This window comes from Cynoglossus semilaevis, chromosome 1 (genome assembly GCF_000523025.1).
Source record: "Cynoglossus semilaevis isolate Cse_v1.0 chromosome 1, Cse_v1.0, whole genome shotgun sequence".
In the NCBI taxonomy this organism is placed as follows: Eukaryota; Metazoa; Chordata; class Actinopteri; order Pleuronectiformes; family Cynoglossidae; genus Cynoglossus; species Cynoglossus semilaevis.
Window position 1 is genome coordinate 26,611,763 of NC_024307.1, and position 16,961 is coordinate 26,628,723.

Sequence of the window (16,961 nt, forward strand, 5' to 3'; positions counted from 1 at the left end):
CAGCAGGAAGCAGAAAAGAAACAAAAAAAACTTACCATTATTAAGTCAGTGGAACAGCCTGAAATGTGAGTGAAGTGAAAATGACATGTGGACTTTTGTGCATAGCAGGACAGGTCTGTTGTCCAGGGTGGGATCACACATGGCTCTCATAGAACACCTGACAGGGTGGAGCTTGGTTCACTGTCGTTTCTCCCGCGGCCTGGTCCCCACTCTCACCACTCTCACCACTCTCACCACTCTCACCACTCTCACCACTCTCACCACTCTCACCACTCTCACCACTGGCTTTTGTCTCGGGATGATGCAGAGCAGGAGGCGGGATGGAGGTAGGGGAAGTTAAGGAGAGTGCGCCCTCTGGTGGTGGGGGAGCTTCGATGCTACAGTAAGCCCCAGAAGCCATCTGGGGGTGCACTGACACCTGAATGGCAATTTGCTGTGGGTGATCCTGTACAGAGGAGTTGTCGGAGTCGGCTGCGGGGGACTCACTGCGCTCCCTCTGCCGCCCTCGCTCTCTCTCTCTCTCCCTCTCCTGCAGGATGGTGAAGACGTCCCTGGGCGTGATGGAGGCCACTCTCCCCGCCGCCTCGCGCCAACCTTCGGGAACCTGCCTGACAAAGGTGTGCCTCATCTCCTCCACGCCCACCACCTCCAGGATCTCCTCCATGAAGGTGCGGCAGTTCATAATCAGTGGCGGCAGAGGGATGCTGCGGGCCAGCTCCTCAATGTACCGTGCAAACTCCATGGTCTTGAACTGCGTCACCTTGGCGAGCTCCAGCGTCTTGGCCGAGGTGATGATGGGAATTCTCTTGGCGATCTCGAAGGCCTTCTGCAGCTTCTCTGCGCCCTCGGTGCGGAAGAACTCGTTGATGGCTTTTTCCGTCTTCTTGAGGTGGCTGCTCATCATGCAGAGGCGAGTGACATTCAGTATCATGATGATGGTGAATGTGACCAGACACACTACCATGTAGTACACCCCCATGTCTCCATTGGTGAAGACCACACGCAGCGTTACTGTGCAGTTAGAGCTGCCCAACATGTTGGTGGCCATGCACGTATATTTGCCTCGATCAGCAAACTGGATGCTGCTGATGTTGAGGACACCGTCGTCCAGCAAATAAAACTTCCCGCCTGCAGAGATGAAAACATAAAAAAAGAAATCAGCTAAATGAGTCACAAACTAAGAACCTACCTATGACATCAAGGGCACAGATGGGATTTTTTACCAATCCGAGTTGGAGATCCGTCTTCCGGGAGGGTACTCAGAGCTCAGAAATTACTTGAATGCACCACTAGTTGTAGCACGCAAACATGTAAGAAACTGAACAATACTCCACTGTTTAACGCCTTATGTAAGGACAGTGGGGGTGGATGGGAGGTGATGAGGCCCATTCTTGATGATATTGATCTATTTGCCCAAACTCTACATAGGACATGTGTGTGTGTGAGACTTGTAATGCAAAAAGAAGAAAAGAAAGTGAGAATCAAACAACACATTTGGTGGGAGCATCGTGAAGACGAAAAAACATCAACCAACAGCGTTATGGCCTACAATAAAAAAACAAAGTTCTACAACTGGATGTGCAGACCTTTGTTAGTGGTTGAAAACAACACGAGGTAATATACAGATGTTGTTCTGAGACCACTCTGCCGGTACTGTACAGTACAGTGTGTAAACATGTCAGAAGAATTAAAAATCCATGGGCGTTCCCACAGACCGCTGCAGTAATGATGTGTTCCTGCTGCCACTTGGCACTGATCTGTAAAAACCTGCTCATTTTGATTTAGTTTAGTTTCAGTGTAGTTTATTTCCATTTTCTTTGTGAGACTTGTTGTTCTTGTGTAGAAGTGACCTGCTGCTCTCCGTCAACATCAGCCACTGTCTAAATCACACGCCTGCACACTCTCAACCCTGGGGCGAGGACCTTCTAAACAACTCCTCCCCGCTTTCTGTGATGGCAAGTTTCAACACTTCTTCTCTCTCATTCTCTGGCTGTTTGTCTGAAGTGTTTCAGTGTCTGCTGATCAGATGAAATGTTGAACACAAAGTTGGCCTTCTTGGTCACTATTGAAACACTAGACAGGTATCTCATGTTGGGAGCTTGGTGGAGCCTTCATGGTGTACATGTTAATACAAATATCCTGCTTTGTTCAATCATTCTCAAAAGGTTTACTTTTGTTCCCTTATTGCTGTGATACATTAATTTCCCTAGTGTGAGATCAATAAGGTGTGATCTAACATAAACTAAAATGTAACGATTTTTGTAAAGATCAATAGTTTGAAAAATTGTCACTGGCAGCATGGAAAAATGACTTTTTGTTTTCAGCAAAGAGAAGCAGCTACAAGAACCTTAAATAGTGATTGTTGTTATTGTACTATAGTAGTACTGTACGCTTACAAGTCATTATTTCATGAAAAGCATATATGTATATGGACAACAGCACAGCAGGTGTCGAGTGTCAGCAGAGTCGGTCTCACCATCGGTCTCCGTATCCAGGCGTTTTCCATGGGAGTTGAACCACTGAATACTGGGGAACGGATCTCCGGTGACATTACAGTCAATCAGCACGCAGCTCCCTTCACGGGCGATGAGCTGGCTCACTGCAGTGAAGGCTGCTGGGACCAACCCTGCGTCCGTTGTGATGTTCTTTGTAGTGTTTCCATATGTGTCCTCTGATAAAGCTTGGCTGAGGTCACAGGTCAAACAAGACAGAAGGAAGACTGAAACGTATCCACCAGTCCAGTGCATTTTCTCAGAGTGTGGGTGAAGACGAGGTCATTCCTCACAGGTCTTCATCCTAACAACTGGCGATCTCCTGGAAGACAATCTGCTCTGTAGCTTCAAAATGTTCACTGAAATGAAAAAATGATTTTCTTCAACCATATGAAGAAAAAAAAACACAAAAATGTTCACTGAAATGAAAAAATGATTGACAACCATATGAAGAAAACAAAACACAGGGAGCACAGATCCAGAAAATGGAACTGTTCAGAATTTAATACTCTACTGCACCCAAACCAACCAAACAAAAAGCCCTTTGGTGACACTGGAGTGTAAGGTAACACTGTGTAAATTATTTATTAACTACTGGACCAGAAAAAAAGAAATGACGTAAAGAACAAAGCAATGTTTTTAGTGTGTTAAAATGTCGGTGGAGAATTAAGACAGAACAAAAAGTTTACTCTAACCAAAAACATGATATCAAATTCACAGATGTCCCTAATTATATTTAGTGTGAATGACTTGTGGCGAACATGTATGACTGACCAGAAGTATCATGTTTACGTCTTAGCCATGTTCACGTTGTTTCCTTAAGAGCTACTGAGAAACAACGAACCATTGTAACGTAAGATAAAACGGCCAAGCAGTTTCTAAATATCGTGTTAAACGATTAACAACGATTAACAAATGTTTGTATTAAAATAAAAAAGAAGATCGTCAGAGATGTCTGTGTCCGAGTTTAATCACGAAAGCTTGCTCAGCTATGTACAGCAGAGCCCCACTGCTCTGAGGAGCTGTAGAACACCATCAGAATTACATTATTACCACTGGTTTAATCGAAGATGAAGCTAAGCTAGTCTTGCTAACATCCTTTTAAACTGAATTTGAGATGCACTACTGCCCCCTACCGAACTAGCTTTTTACAGAGAAAAATATGATTCAATTGTTTTAAACATAAGAAATGTATATATTAGTATGCACGAGTAGCATACATTATAATTTAAATAATTGACCAAATATGAAGTAAAACAAGAGTGAGTCGAGATAGAAATACAGACAATGAGTGTTTTAGCGATGTGGAAAGGTCCAAAACATAGTAAAATATTGGTCATACTACGGAAATACAGAAAAATAACTACTATTTTAAGTTTTTTTAACCAGTCTTAATCTCCAGTACACGAAATAATAGAATAAGTAAAGGACCTACAAACAAGACGACCCGATATAACGGAGTTTTACAGGGGCTCCGTGTATTTGCTGTCGAGATCATTACTGCAAAAATGTGCTGTAATCCAACACGACCATGCGAGTCGGATAGAATATACAGTATGTAAACTCAAAACCACAAAGGTTTGAATCGTTGTAAATACTTGTGAGTTTTAACGAGCAAACAGTGTGAAGTGTGTACGGTATCCGACACAGTACAAATAAATGTATTGGAGACGTCTATGTGCTGGACATACTGCAATTTCGTCGGCCTATCACGTGATTTAACCAGAGGAAAAATATTTCCACCACCAAAACGGCAGAAATGTGTCTATTGCTTCGCGGTTATATTAAAAACAACATTTTAATCAGTGACGCGCAGCATTTCCGCTGAAGACGACAAATAGACAGTGTTGTCTGTGTTTCAGTGCCCACTCGGCGTAAGTGTTAGCGGCTAAAGAAAAAAAACATAAAAACAAAAAAACAAGTAGTTCCCTTTAAATTCAAAACGGTGTTTTTTACTCACAACAAGGTCATTGTTTGTGGAAATACTGGCGATCCTATATGAGGGTCCAGAGGCCGATTTTAGTCTTGTATTTCCCCCTGTAATCCGTCCATCCTCCACACTTCACTGCTATGACTCGGAAGGGACTGTCGCCCAGTTGCTCTATTTGCATCAACCAGGTCGTGCGTCAAAAACATCATTGAACGTCATTGAAAAGACCGAAAATACTACACTACTTCAGAAACTTAAAAATCCTCGTTAGGGATCATCTTCAAGTTCCAGAGCTATGTGGAGGTATTGTTTACCTAAATCGGTTTTGTCAAGACTACATAAAATGAATGCTGACTGCTTTATTACAGAAGACAACAAATGTTACGATGGCTGCAGCAACCCACCGTGAGAACGTTACGTTGGCTATTACGTCACCTGACATCACGAAACAAGTAAAATCAGGTACATTGTTTTTTATTATTTTAAAACATCTCAGTGGTTTAAACAGGGCCTTAGGGCATAGACAGACACTCCAGAGGCAGACATGTGGACGAAACACTGACAAAGTATACTTTGCAAAACATAAAATGAATTCACAAAACATCATAACTGTCAGTCTCTTCAGGTAAGTAGAAACAATTAAAACGACGTAGTTGATCATGAACATCACCATTGTTACAACATTATTTTATAGGAAGATACATCCAGCACGTCTTAAAACCAGAGGGTTGTGGGAATGATTCTTGTAGTTGATTTTTTGCCAAATTTATATGTTGTGGTACTAAAGTTCTGTTTCTACTTGATTTGATATATTGACTGAATTTAAATTATGAGGCATCAAAACCTCATATGTTCAACAAAAGATTTTCTGCACTGAATACTGTTCTAATCATCTGTAATCTCTAACATTAGTGGACCTGAAGGTTCCATATGCCTTTAATCCCTCAGAGATCACATGAACCTTTCAAAGTCAGTAGGAACAGAGGTTCAGACAACAGAACCACTCTGATGTTTTCAGCATGTAGTCTACATCATTCAGGTTCAACAACAAAGTGGTGAAAACAGACCTGAGGTCAGTCTGGGACTCCTGCAGGTCTAAGCGAGGAGACGTGCTGTCTTGATAAGGAATTTAAGCACTTTCCAGGACTTGAAACACAAACAAAAGTTTGAAATCATCTAACAGATGAGTCACTTGAGATTAATCTTAGACTTAAGTTATTTTATTCATCTGTTTCAAAGACAAATCATTCAGTCTTCCCCATTTTTTAAAAAGCATTCCCAGCCTTAAATAAGATAAATAAAATACAATGAAAAATTAAATAAAACTAAATAAAGTTTAAGCACCTATACAAACCCTTGTAACTCAGTAAGCATATAATTTCACTTTACTCTTGTTCATAAAAATGTTACTTGTGTGTAGAGACAAATAAACAATAACTCATTGGGCAGCCAAAGAAGTGGCCAGTAGTAAAAAAAAAAAAAAAAATACAGTACCACAGACTATTGATCACTGAGCTTCTTTGATGAGTAAAGACAGTCGTCTGAAAGCCTGCGGAAAAGTCATCAAATTAAACAGGTGTAGTTTGTGATTCAGACAGTAATTGTTTTTGTTGTGTGTGTGTGTGTGTGTGTGTGTGTGTGTGAGGGGGGTGTATACCTCATCAATCTTCTCTGGTGAGGACAGAGAAAAGGCAGCTCTGACATATGCACATGGGTCATCACTGTTGATCATGAAGCTGCCTCCAGGAACCAGCAGAACCTTCAGAACACAAACACTACAGTCAGAGCTTTTCACCTAGTTACAGCAGCTGAACTTTGAGGCCTAAATAACCTTTGGTCTGTTACAGATGTTTTGCTTTACATCCAGAGACTGATTTATATTATTGATGTACAATGACTAGAGTGAAATACATTCTAAAAAATAAGTCTGACCTCTTTTTCCAGCGCCTTCTCCATGATCAGCCCCTTGGTGTCAGCGATGTGCTTCAGTTTGATCCACAAGAACATACCTGCAGACGGGGCATGCCACTCTGCCACATCTAAACGGACAGACATGAACGAATGAGGGGATATAGATGAGGCATCATCCCATGGAAACCTAAGTTCTTACTGATGCCATCTATGGGTGGGACAACTTTACAGCTCACCACCTCAGTACCATTTAAGCATCAATTCAGCTGGGCCACACAACTACAACATTTGACCAAAATAGAAATAAATTGAAAACATTTATATTCAGGTCAACACAGACTGAACTTTGAACGGAACAGTTGCCAAAACATGCAAAAAATTTTAATCTATAACCGTACATTTCTGCTCTGAGGGTAATGTGTTGTTGTATAACACCTGTAGACACAAAGGATTAAGTGTGGGTGGCATGTAGCTAGGCTACAGAGTGAGTAAGAGTGTTGCATTGTCTGTTTCACTGGTCTGTTCCACTGTAAGAATTCCTGATTACTTACTGAGGTTCTTAGTTTTAAACAGTTTTGTTTAAATGACCACAAGCTGGGCCGGTCTGAGGCTGTGTCTGGGCTGTGGGCCACCATTTGGATGGGTCGGCTCCAGAGTTTAAGATGTCACTAAATAGAACAGTAAAATCAATATGGCGATTGATAAAAACCGTATCCACCATTATAGAAAGACGGACACAGGGACAGACATTTGTGCAAAAGCTCAGTACAAAGGTCAAACATTTGGGGCTGAAGGGTGGCCTGTGACCTGTGACCTTTGACATTGGTGCCAGATTAACTCAACCAGAATAATTTTCACTTCTCTGACCATAAAACTCAGGTGTGACCTGATTTAAAGTCTACTTTCTTTACTGTGACAAACCTTTCAGCCATTTATCTGCAGATGTCAACATGGCATCTCGCTGGTTTCTGTAAAACTCGATGACCCTGCAAAAAGTTTACTGTGATCAAAATCTTTAATTTTAAAGGGGTCGTTTCTATGAGTGCAGGTCAAACGGGGGCGCTCCTTGTTCACCTACCCATCAATGTGCTGGAAGAAGCCCTCCTCACCCCAGCTGTGCAGGAGCTGAGACACAATGAGCTGAAAGAAAAAGAAAAGCTTATAGACCACGGGGTGAGTCAAGTGTTGATGCCTCACCCACACATGCAGGACAGAACTGGTTGTAACATGAAGTCCGTCTGTTAATGTTCAAACACTGGGTTGAGGCCTGATACATGGATCAACCTTCAGTCTCCTTTCAACAAACCCTCAGATTTAAGTAGGTAGGAGTACTGATAGGATTAGGAAGTATTTTTTTAATACCTGAGTGAAGGTACTGGTGTGCATGGTGGAGGCCTGGATGTGCAGCACCACCCTCTCCACCAGGGGTTTGGGACCAGTCATGAAGCCTATCCTCATACTGAACACACAGCACAGATCTGTTTGTTATTATTCGTTACCATGACAACAGCAGAGTACACATTACAGTTTTGACTTTCTCAGGCAATAGACCACAACCATTTCGTAGTTGTCAACCAGAGGGAAAAGGACAGACACGTTAGGGTTGGACATAACTTTGACTTCCACAATCTTGGAGACAGCAGACAATATTTCCTATTTATTTTCATGACTTAAATCTAGAAATGTCAGAACCAACATGGAGCCAAATGTTGCTCTGGTGAAAAAGGGAATGTGAACTCCTGTGAGTTCTGTTAGATTTTACAGCTTTGTCATATTCCGTTAGACTTAAGTCCAGTCTGAAGTCGATCAGGACAAAATATTTAACTACCCTCATTTCTTAGTCCTCAAAATTACTGTAATATTATAAAGGTATAAAAAGTTAAACTTATAAATACATACAATATGTCCATAACAATGAAAATGATGAAAATCAAGAAAGTTACTTTAATAAAAACAAAGAAAATATTTTCAAAAAACTTAGCTGAAGTAAAATTAATCCTTCAAATCAGTATAGTATTCTGGACACACACTGACCCTGAGGACAAGATCTTTGAGAATGAGTCCATCCTGATGACCCGTCCATCAGTGTCCATGGAGAGGAATGACGGAGTCCATGGCTGTGAAACAAAGAAGTAGTATGCATTGTCAATTTTCTTGGTTTGTCCTAGAACTACTAAAAACTCTGAAAGCAGGACAGCCAAATCTTCACCTTCCCAAACTGCAGGAAGTAATAGGGGTCGTCTTCAATGATGAGCAGGTCGTACTGTTGGGCCAACTGTCAATCACAACAACAATCATCAAAGATGTTAATGTTGTTGTTGTTTTTTAAGTAGAGTAAAAATCAGCTTTCTGTATTAAACTTGTGAAAAATATTCAGAGAAAAATTAAGCAGCAAATTTGTGGTTTTTAACTGCTGCGAGCTTATCCTTTTAAAAATATACTCAATTCAATTCCTGAGTACATCAGCATTCTGTTCAATTAAACAGGCCAAGGTTTCAGACAGAGTCAGTAAATTCTAAAAACGAAAATATATATTTAATTACATAAACATCTAACGCCAATGTTTTTGGTGCTGCACCATGGGATTTTTCCAGCTCCTCCCTGACCACACAGAACATCTTATTGGCAGGAAACCAACCTCGTACACGTCTCTCTTCCTCTCTCTCGTCATGGAGGCTCCAGTCGGGTTCCCTCCATTTGGAATCGTGTAGAGGACTTTCGGGACATCATTTCCAGGTTTATGGAGGTCTGATGGACGCCAGCGGGACAGTATGTCCTTCAGGGCCATGGGGATCAGGCCGTGTTGATCACTGGGGACATTGATCAGGTTACAGCCAAGAGGCTGAAGCTGCAGAGAAGAGAACAGCATTGTGTGACAGAAGATTTTTTTATACATACATACATACATACATACATACATACATATACATATATATATATACACATACATATACATATATAAGATAGAGTCTAATCATACATTTGTTATACTATAAAATCTATTCCAAACGTATTCCATCCTAAGATTTAAAATTACACTAAAATTTCACCACACTAAACTTAATGTATGTGAAACTTTAAAATAGCTAATATTATAAAGATTTTATGGAAGTTTTCACAAAACAAAAATTGAACACATTTAAATTAGTTATCAGCGCACTAAAAAAAGCAAAAGGTTTGGAACCACTGGTATAAATCCAAACAAAGAAAAAAACTCAAATTCAAATTCAAACTTAAATTCAAACTCCCAACAATGTCATAGTTACACATCTGGAGGACAGGCAGGACATGCAGCAGAACAACACTGAACATGTCTGACCGTCTGATGGTCTCACACTTAAAATCACTTAAAAAAAAATCTGACTCCTTCCTAAACAGCCCATTATTACAAGATTGACATTTTAGTGCAGACCTGTAACTCACGGAAGACTGGCCGTTATTTATAGCAGATGCTGAGTCAGAGTAAAACTTTAAAGAAAATCATAAATCACTGGTAGAGATCATCTACACTTACTGCTGCCAGTGTGCCAGCATATGTGGGCGTGTCCAGCAGGACGTTGTCTCCAGGGCTGATGAGCATCTCAAACACCTGAGACACATCCAAATAAGTTAAATGACAAAAAATAACTCAGTTTATCAAATCAAATACAGCAGAGAAGGAAACAGAGCTAATTGATTTTTGGAGGAAAAGGTTACTGGTGGGGTCAGATCTACATGCACCAACATCTGCGTCTGACAGAACCTCCACCATGACAGAACCAGGGGAGAATGTACAGAGCAGCGTCAGCACCTTAGAGAGCCCCTCCTGGCTGCCTGTGGTCACGCACATGTCCATCTGACCTTTCTCAGGGGGGGCGCTGGCGGTGGGTGGATTATGGAGGGTCATCTGTAGCTTCTTCATCCACGTCAGCAGCTCGGGGATCCTACAAATGAGAGGAGACAGGGAAGGACTCAGTCCTGCGCTCAGGGTTAGACTAATACTTGGTGTTTAATGAAAAATTAACCTAATAATGATCATTCAGCGCAGCTAAAATAACCAGACGTGAGTTTACAGAAGTAGCCATAAAGATAACACTGTCACTCTCACTGGTGATAAGTGTGCTGTAAAGCAACCGCTCGCCCACCATAACACACCATAAACTTAAAATGTAAATGTTTTAAATATACTAACGTCCTTTAACTTCAGAACATAAAGACAAATCAAAGTATTTCTTCAATTTGATCCAAACCTTTTTTTAGGTCAGTCATGTCTTTTGTTTGTTTAACTTTGTTTGACTGACATGACTCCCTTCCACAGAGCAGAAACCACACAGAAAAAAGTTGGGAAAAACTTTGATCCACAAACAAACATTCTCACATACAACTTTAATTTCTTTAAATAAACAATTTTGGTATATAAAACTCTGCACATAAACACAGACTATTGCTGTGAGGCCTCACCCACTAGAGGCAGAGTACTGCAGGGCCCTCTTCATCAGCGTCTCGTCAAAGGTCATCGCTGGTCCATTTCTCACTTTGATGACTGCGGACTCAAAGGGGAACATGTTGGGGTTCGGAGCGCCACCCGCCAATGAAATCATGGTTGGAGGAGAGCGCAGCTGCAGCTCAGCTTTGTTTAGGAAGAGATTAGAGTTAGAATGACATTAACCAAACAGTTTAAATAACTTATCTGAGCTAACCTAATAAAGCTAATCCTCTTCCCCAAAGATAAGCATTTTAAACATTCCCACAAATTACAAATTTTTAAACTGACAAAATACATAACATCAGCATCAAAAGAACAACCTTTTGACAGCAAAACAGGAAGACAGCTGAGAGTCAGCAGTGAAAGTCACATTCTTTCATCAGCAACAAAACATTTGACAGTTAACATTGTCAGGAAACTATAGACATTTGTCACCGATTATGAACTAGAGACAGCCAGAGTTAATGTCAAAACATCTTTCTGAACACGTCACACATGTGCAGACAAGCACACATTTAAAGTTATATTAACCAGTCATATTAGCAACAACACATTTTCCACACCACACAATCAAAACTGAACCAGGAAACCAGATAAATAGTAATTAAAAATAATACAACAATTACAATAAGAACATTACAAAAATGTCATTACTGTGAACAGTGCTGAGTGACAGGAAAATGAACAGTTGAGGTTTTATTTATTAAAATTATGATGAGGTTTGCTGTTCAACTCCACATTTAGACAAAAATGTTTTAACATACAGTACTTACTCAGGAGCCTGATAGGAGAGGGTTTTCTGGCTGCACTGACAGCCGTCAAGAACCGAGCATAATTCATGATTCCTGGACAGAAAAACATTTTCACATCAGTCTTTAATTGTTAGTTTGACATGAAAATTTCACATCCAGCCCGAACTCTTCAACCTTTGCACTAATATATTCACAAAGAAGAGATGCACTTAAAAATGTAAACCACATTGACAGTTTGGTCTGGAGTTTAAACTGATCTAAAGACTGGGATTTTGTAATTCAGAGATACAGTGTTAAGACACTTGTTTCACATTAGAGTTTATTTCATTTAAAGTTTAAATGAAAGAGATACGTTTTTAATACACCTGTATTCCAATTATGTCACCATCTACCATATCTAAGGAACGGTAGTTATATCATAGTTAAATCAAGTTGTTCTTTACACCAACAACAGCACATTTCCTACTTGTGACAATCTGGTTTCTTTTTGTAAAAACTTAAATAGATTAGTCAAAACAATTTATCATTTAAACAAGAAAAAACCTATTTATTAGTGTGTTTCATGACCAGCACTTATATCTAATATTAGTTTATTTCTCCTCGGTCATTCATTGATTAGAGTAAATAGAATAATATAATGTAATAAAATACAATAGTCTTTATTGTCATTGTACCAAGGGGGTACAACGAAATTGAGGGTGCACCAAGCACCTCTACAGGAGAACAAACAATATATACAAACAACCTCGTAATGTGCGCTGTAAAAGAACTGTAAAAAGATTGTACAAAAAATATACCAGGAAGCTGTGCATGTTGTGCAAAACAGAGTATATACTACAGAGTCTACACTAAAGTTTATCGGCTCCATTTAGGGTTTGACGAAAAACTTAATATTCTCTCTGTTTGACCACTAAATTAATGAAATGACAGTAGAAAGAGACCCAATCAATAATTTCTGCAAAATAAAACCGGGGCCCGTGTGTACGTTTAAAAATAAATAATGTCACTGCACCTGTTCGCTTTACGGCACCCTCCATAGTAGCAGCTCAAAGTAGTGTTAAAATAGTCACTTTACAAATTAAGTCATTTTTATCAATGGACTTACAGAGTCGTGTGTGACACCTTCGGCTCAACATGCAGCGTTTGGACCTCAGCTCTGTGGTCGACCTTGCATTTATTTCAGCTGCCTTTTCCTCTAGTTCAAATGTAAACGTTGCACGAACTAGTTTGGCTTCATACCGTCACCTTCTGAAACCAGAAAGCGGCCAGCTCTTTCCGCTTACCGCACAGATTGCTGGGTATTAGAGTTTGTTAACTTAACTTTTTAACTTGGAGTCAAGCGCTTTCATTCCCTTATATATCCCTATAACCGCTCTCTTCCTTACTGCAATACCTTTTATCTACATGCCATAATAATAATTCCGATATTTTACAAATATTCATAGTAGATTATTACTCCAAGTAACACATTTACTTAAAACAAAATCGAGTTTAGCACATGATAGCGCGACAAACCATAGAATTAGTGACCGCACTTGCGCAGAATAATCAAGGAAGTGAAACGTTGGCTGGTGGGCATTGTAGTTTCCTATACGAAATATACCGCACACTTCAAAAGGGATTAACTACATTACCCATGTTGCTAATGTAAAAAAAAAGAACAACTGTTTGTACTAGTTGTTTGTGGATTACTGGGTCGTTTTAGTCAAATTTAAATGAACAATAAACGTACTGGCTTAACAAATACCGCTGGTTTGTTCTCGCTTCTCACCAAATCGAAGTCAAAGTCCGACAAGAAGCGAAGACTACGAATGCCTTGTTGGATTAGCTGTGCCGTTGTCGAAAGCTAGTCGCCACATCCTCATGTCACATTTTGGGCCAAAACAGCACCAGGTTTACACTTTTGTTTTCCTAAAATCTCGAATCCTAACAAAGCGCTTCCTAGCGTTAGCTCAGTCGTTGTGTGCATGCTAATAAGAACAGAATACAAGGCTATGTTAATAAAGTTACGCAAAGTTAAAACAAGCGACTTTCCCTAATAATGGCTAATTTTAAAGAAATCCACACAGTTGTTTTATCGTCTGCACATTTAAACGGGCTTACACGTGGAGTTACATTACACGACGGAACAATATGAACGCACCAGTTGCCTTCATGTGTCATTAAGATCACTGTGATCAGCTGTGAATGATGCGTTTGTGTGTCTTTAAGGCTCGGATCTGGGTGCTGTGACGTAGAGCCGTGTCCTCCGTCTTCACTCTGTACTGTCGTTTAAATGGGGAAAAGAAAAGATATGATTCACCCCAGGTTTATAGGTAAGTTATTATTTCATTTCTACTGTGGTCAGTAATTTTGATATGACAGGCCTAGTTTTTCAATCTGCTGAGCAAACTGAAGACCTGGGGCAAAGTCACCAACAAACCAACAAATGTGGACTAGTCTGGGAGATGTACTGTCCGTCTTCCTCACTGCAGCCTGGTTTTCTTCACTTGTTCTTCTCCACAGGTGAAAGCAGCTCCAGTCTGCACAATGTTCACAAGCGCAAACACAAGAAACACAAGAAACACAAAAAGAAGCATCACAGTTTCACACAAGTCCCAGAGCCGGAGCCTGTGGTTGTTCCTCGGCCTCCACCGCAGCTGCGTCTCAAGATCAAACTGGGAGGACAGACACTGGGGACCAAGAGGTTGAAGCACTGATGTCAATAATGGTCTAATCAAAGCTTTTCACAGTTTGACAAATGTCCACATTTCTCTTCTGTTTTATTCAGTGTTCCCACCTTTACTGTGCACCCTGGAGTGGCCTGTCCTCCATCTCCTCTGACTATAATTAATAATGATGACGATGATGATGATGATGATGACGACGACGACGATGATATAGATGAACATTCTGTTCCTCTGGAGCAATATAGAGCCTGGCTGGGTGAGCTAAATGTAGTCTGTTTGATTTCTGTGAGAGTAGGAGTAATTTCACACAGCAGGAAAGTTGTCTTTTTTTCACTTCCTTGAGAAAGAAAAGTTTTAATCTCTTGCATCAGATGAAGACAGCAACCTGGGGACATCTCCTCTTCCAGACATGGACTCTGATTCCATGCTAGGGGCGCCTGTAGATGAGGAGGAGCGCTGGCTTGATGCTCTGGAGAAGGGAGAGCTTGATGACAACGGGGAGCTGAAGAAAGAGATCGATGAGTCTCTGCTCACAGCCAGACAGGTGAGAAGGATGCACAGATGTTTGCTTTTTGCTTTTTATTTTACCTTACATTATTGCTATTATTATTTTTTCTTCTTCCTGCACAGAAAGCCCTGTTACACAAGCAGCAGAGCCAGCCACTGCTGGAGCTCCCCATGGGCTACAAAGAGAAGGAGATGACCGCAGAGATGATGCAGAAACGGGAGGAACGAGCCAGAAAGAGACGTCTGCAGGCCGCCAAGAAGGCAGAGGAGAACAAGAACCAGACGATAGAGAGGCTGACGAAAACCAGCAAGGCCAAGATCAAGAGCTTGAAAGAGAAGAAGTCCAAGCAGAACCAGTGTCCTATGGTCCGCTACAGTGACTCAGCCCAGGGCGTGGCCATATCCTTCCCTGCCGGGGTCTCTGCTCCTGCCGTTGTTCCTCCACGTCCTCCACCTCCGGCCCCACTGAGCTGTGGCATTAGCGGTTGCACCAACCTTAAGAAATACTCCTGCTCAAAGACGGGCGTTCCTCTCTGCAGCCTGGAATGTTACCAGAGGAACCTGCTGCTGCTTCAGAGTGCAGCCTGAACAATGAGGAGATACAGATGTGCATTAGCATCATGATGGTCGTCGTCGTCACGATCATCATAAGACCCGTGTCACTGCTTATGCAGGTGAAGATGTTGTTTTTAAGAGGGACAGGTTGTGACAGGGTTAAGACAAAACCTGGAACGAGTTCTTCATCAGTGGTCTCTACATTAACATGATGAAATGATGAAAGACATTGTAGAAATAATTAGTTTTAAGACAAAAGGTCAAAGTGAAAAACGTTTTAGTTTTAATTAATGCTCACATTAATCAATTTTATATACAAACTGTACAGGCTTAAGTTAATAAACGTGGCTTTGTCCTGACACTTTCCTCCTGTGTTGTTCATCTGTTTTCACTGAATGAAACTTCAAGAGGTTTAACCCAAATAGTTTGAGGTACTGATGAACCCATGTTGTGGTGAGAACCTGAGGCTCCTCCTTGTATCTTCTGTGAGGCCTTGGTCACACACTGCTGTACAAACCAATTCCAAATAAATGTGTCAGTGGCATGTGTAAGTGCCAGAGGTTAAGTTTTTTTCCTGAGAAATACACATTTGATACTCCAGTAGTGAAGTCCAAAGAAAATCTGCAGCCCCGTCTCTAGTCACGGATCACAAGGCCAGACCGAAGGACAGTCTGAAGGCCATCTCTACAGGAACCTCAGCCACAGAGTCGTGAAAACATACGTAGAATTCCTGAGGGATAGGCTCCAACAACATCCTCCTGGAGAAAGAGAGAAGCAGATGAACATTCATTTGAATGCATTCTTTTAAAGCCACTGCAGGAATCCTCAGGTGTAGCTGTGATAGGTCATGTACTGAAGCTTTAAAGACTGAGGGTCACCTTCAGTCAAGACTCAGTACAAAATCAGGTTTTGACTTAAAATGTCATAAAAGTACAAAAATGTAAATCTATGTTTTTACAATGACTGTTTGATAACCTGGTTAAATTTGGGCCCTTTCTAGGGATATTCCAGGTGAGTCCAAACTTTTCCAGGACCTTATTTCTGTGGTAAACTATTCTACAGACACCAGCCTAAAGGTCAGACTCCAGACATTTCTGCTGCCACAGTCCCCACCACTGACATACCCTATGACCCAGTAGGTCATGGTTGGAGCTGGTTTCCTCTGGTCTGTCCAGTTCTCTGGTTTGCACTGAAACAAGACCCCGTGTTCCTTCACGGGCCCCAGGCCCCAGCCTCCGCCCTGAGGTCTCTCTGCTGCTCGACGGCTCTGCAGGTAAACAGAGAAAGTACCGGGTCCTTTAGAATCAGATTGCTAAAATAATGTTGTTATAGTGTTTAACATTTAAAAATCTATTTCAGCTCACTTTACTGCATGTACTGTATAAAAGTATGTATTATAATCTTAATGCTGCACATGTGGTGGTATTTCTACTAAAAAATAAAATCATTTTTTTGTTTTAGAATACTAAGGAGGACTTCACATGGTACCGTTTGCATTGGGTTTTCTCGATCTCTAGGCAATTACTCCACAGGAGGCGCTGTGGCTTAGTTGGTTAAAGCGCCTGTCTAGTAAACAGGAGATCCTGGGTTCAAATCCCAGCAGTGCCTTTGAAAGTTAACTACTTTTCACTGTGACACTGCACACAACCAAATGTGACCTCTGTTTTTAACCCATCACCA

The 16,961-nt window shown here is 41.0% G+C and overlaps 4 protein-coding genes and 1 non-coding gene across 9 annotated transcripts in view; 2 read left to right on the top strand and 3 right to left on the bottom strand.

Moving 5' to 3' along the window:
• Nucleotides 1-4,718, bottom strand: mfap3l (microfibril associated protein 3 like). 2 transcript variants are annotated; one of them, XM_008323636.3, is made up of 3 exons: nt 4,453-4,718; nt 2,477-2,814; nt 1-1,128 (listed from the first exon to the last, which is right to left on the bottom strand). In XM_008323636.3, the coding sequence occupies exons 2-3, from the start codon at nt 2,745-2,747 to the stop codon at nt 134-136; spliced, it is 1,266 nt and encodes a 421-aa protein (XP_008321858.1). In that variant the 5' UTR covers nt 2,748-2,814; nt 4,453-4,718; the 3' UTR covers nt 1-133. The 2 variants fall into 2 exon arrangements, with proteins under 2 accessions (XP_008321858.1, XP_024913531.1); XM_025057763.1 differs by having other exon boundaries at nt 2,477-2,851; nt 4,453-4,711.
• Nucleotides 4,719-5,191: 473 nt separating this feature from the next.
• aadat (aminoadipate aminotransferase) lies at nt 5,192-13,817 on the bottom strand. 4 transcript variants are annotated; one of them, XM_017034792.2, is made up of 14 exons: nt 13,694-13,817; nt 11,572-11,643; nt 10,774-10,942; nt 10,124-10,256; nt 9,848-9,922; nt 8,972-9,181; nt 8,543-8,608; nt 8,368-8,450; nt 7,696-7,792; nt 7,412-7,473; nt 7,255-7,319; nt 6,355-6,461; nt 6,080-6,181; nt 5,192-5,971 (listed from the first exon to the last, which is right to left on the bottom strand). In XM_017034792.2, exons 1-14 carry the CDS (start codon nt 13,704-13,706, stop codon nt 5,930-5,932), a joined length of 1,296 nt encoding a protein of 431 aa, XP_016890281.1. In that variant the 5' UTR covers nt 13,707-13,817; the 3' UTR covers nt 5,192-5,929. The 4 variants fall into 4 exon arrangements, 2 of the variants coding, with proteins under 2 accessions (XP_016890281.1, XP_016890286.1); XM_017034797.2 differs by lacking the exon at nt 13,694-13,817 and adding an exon at nt 12,656-13,006; XR_003050374.1 differs by lacking the exon at nt 5,192-5,971 and adding an exon at nt 6,885-7,001 and having other exon boundaries at nt 6,147-6,181; nt 13,694-13,816.
• Nucleotides 13,762-15,645, top strand: ino80b (INO80 complex subunit B). The gene is made up of 5 exons (XM_025057767.1): nt 13,762-13,865; nt 14,056-14,236; nt 14,321-14,475; nt 14,591-14,763; nt 14,850-15,645. Exons 1-5 carry the CDS (start codon nt 13,826-13,828, stop codon nt 15,312-15,314), a joined length of 1,014 nt encoding a protein of 337 aa, XP_024913535.1. The 5' UTR covers nt 13,762-13,825; the 3' UTR covers nt 15,315-15,645.
• Nucleotides 15,646-15,798: 153 nt separating this feature from the next.
• Nucleotides 15,799-16,961, bottom strand: part of intu (inturned planar cell polarity protein) — an 18,104-nt gene continuing 16,941 nt past the window's right edge. Inside the window, exons 17-18 of the mRNA XM_017034787.2 lie at nt 16,406-16,548; nt 15,799-16,039 (exon numbers count right to left, since the gene is read on the bottom strand). Of these exons, the coding sequence (XP_016890276.1) occupies nt 15,928-16,039; nt 16,406-16,548 (255 nt within the window). The 3' untranslated portion in view covers nt 15,799-15,927. The remainder of the gene's footprint in view (nt 16,040-16,405; nt 16,549-16,961) is intronic.
• trnat-agu (transfer RNA threonine (anticodon AGU)) lies at nt 16,816-16,889 on the top strand. Its single transcript has one exon. It is a non-coding gene; the product is annotated as a tRNA-Thr (tRNA).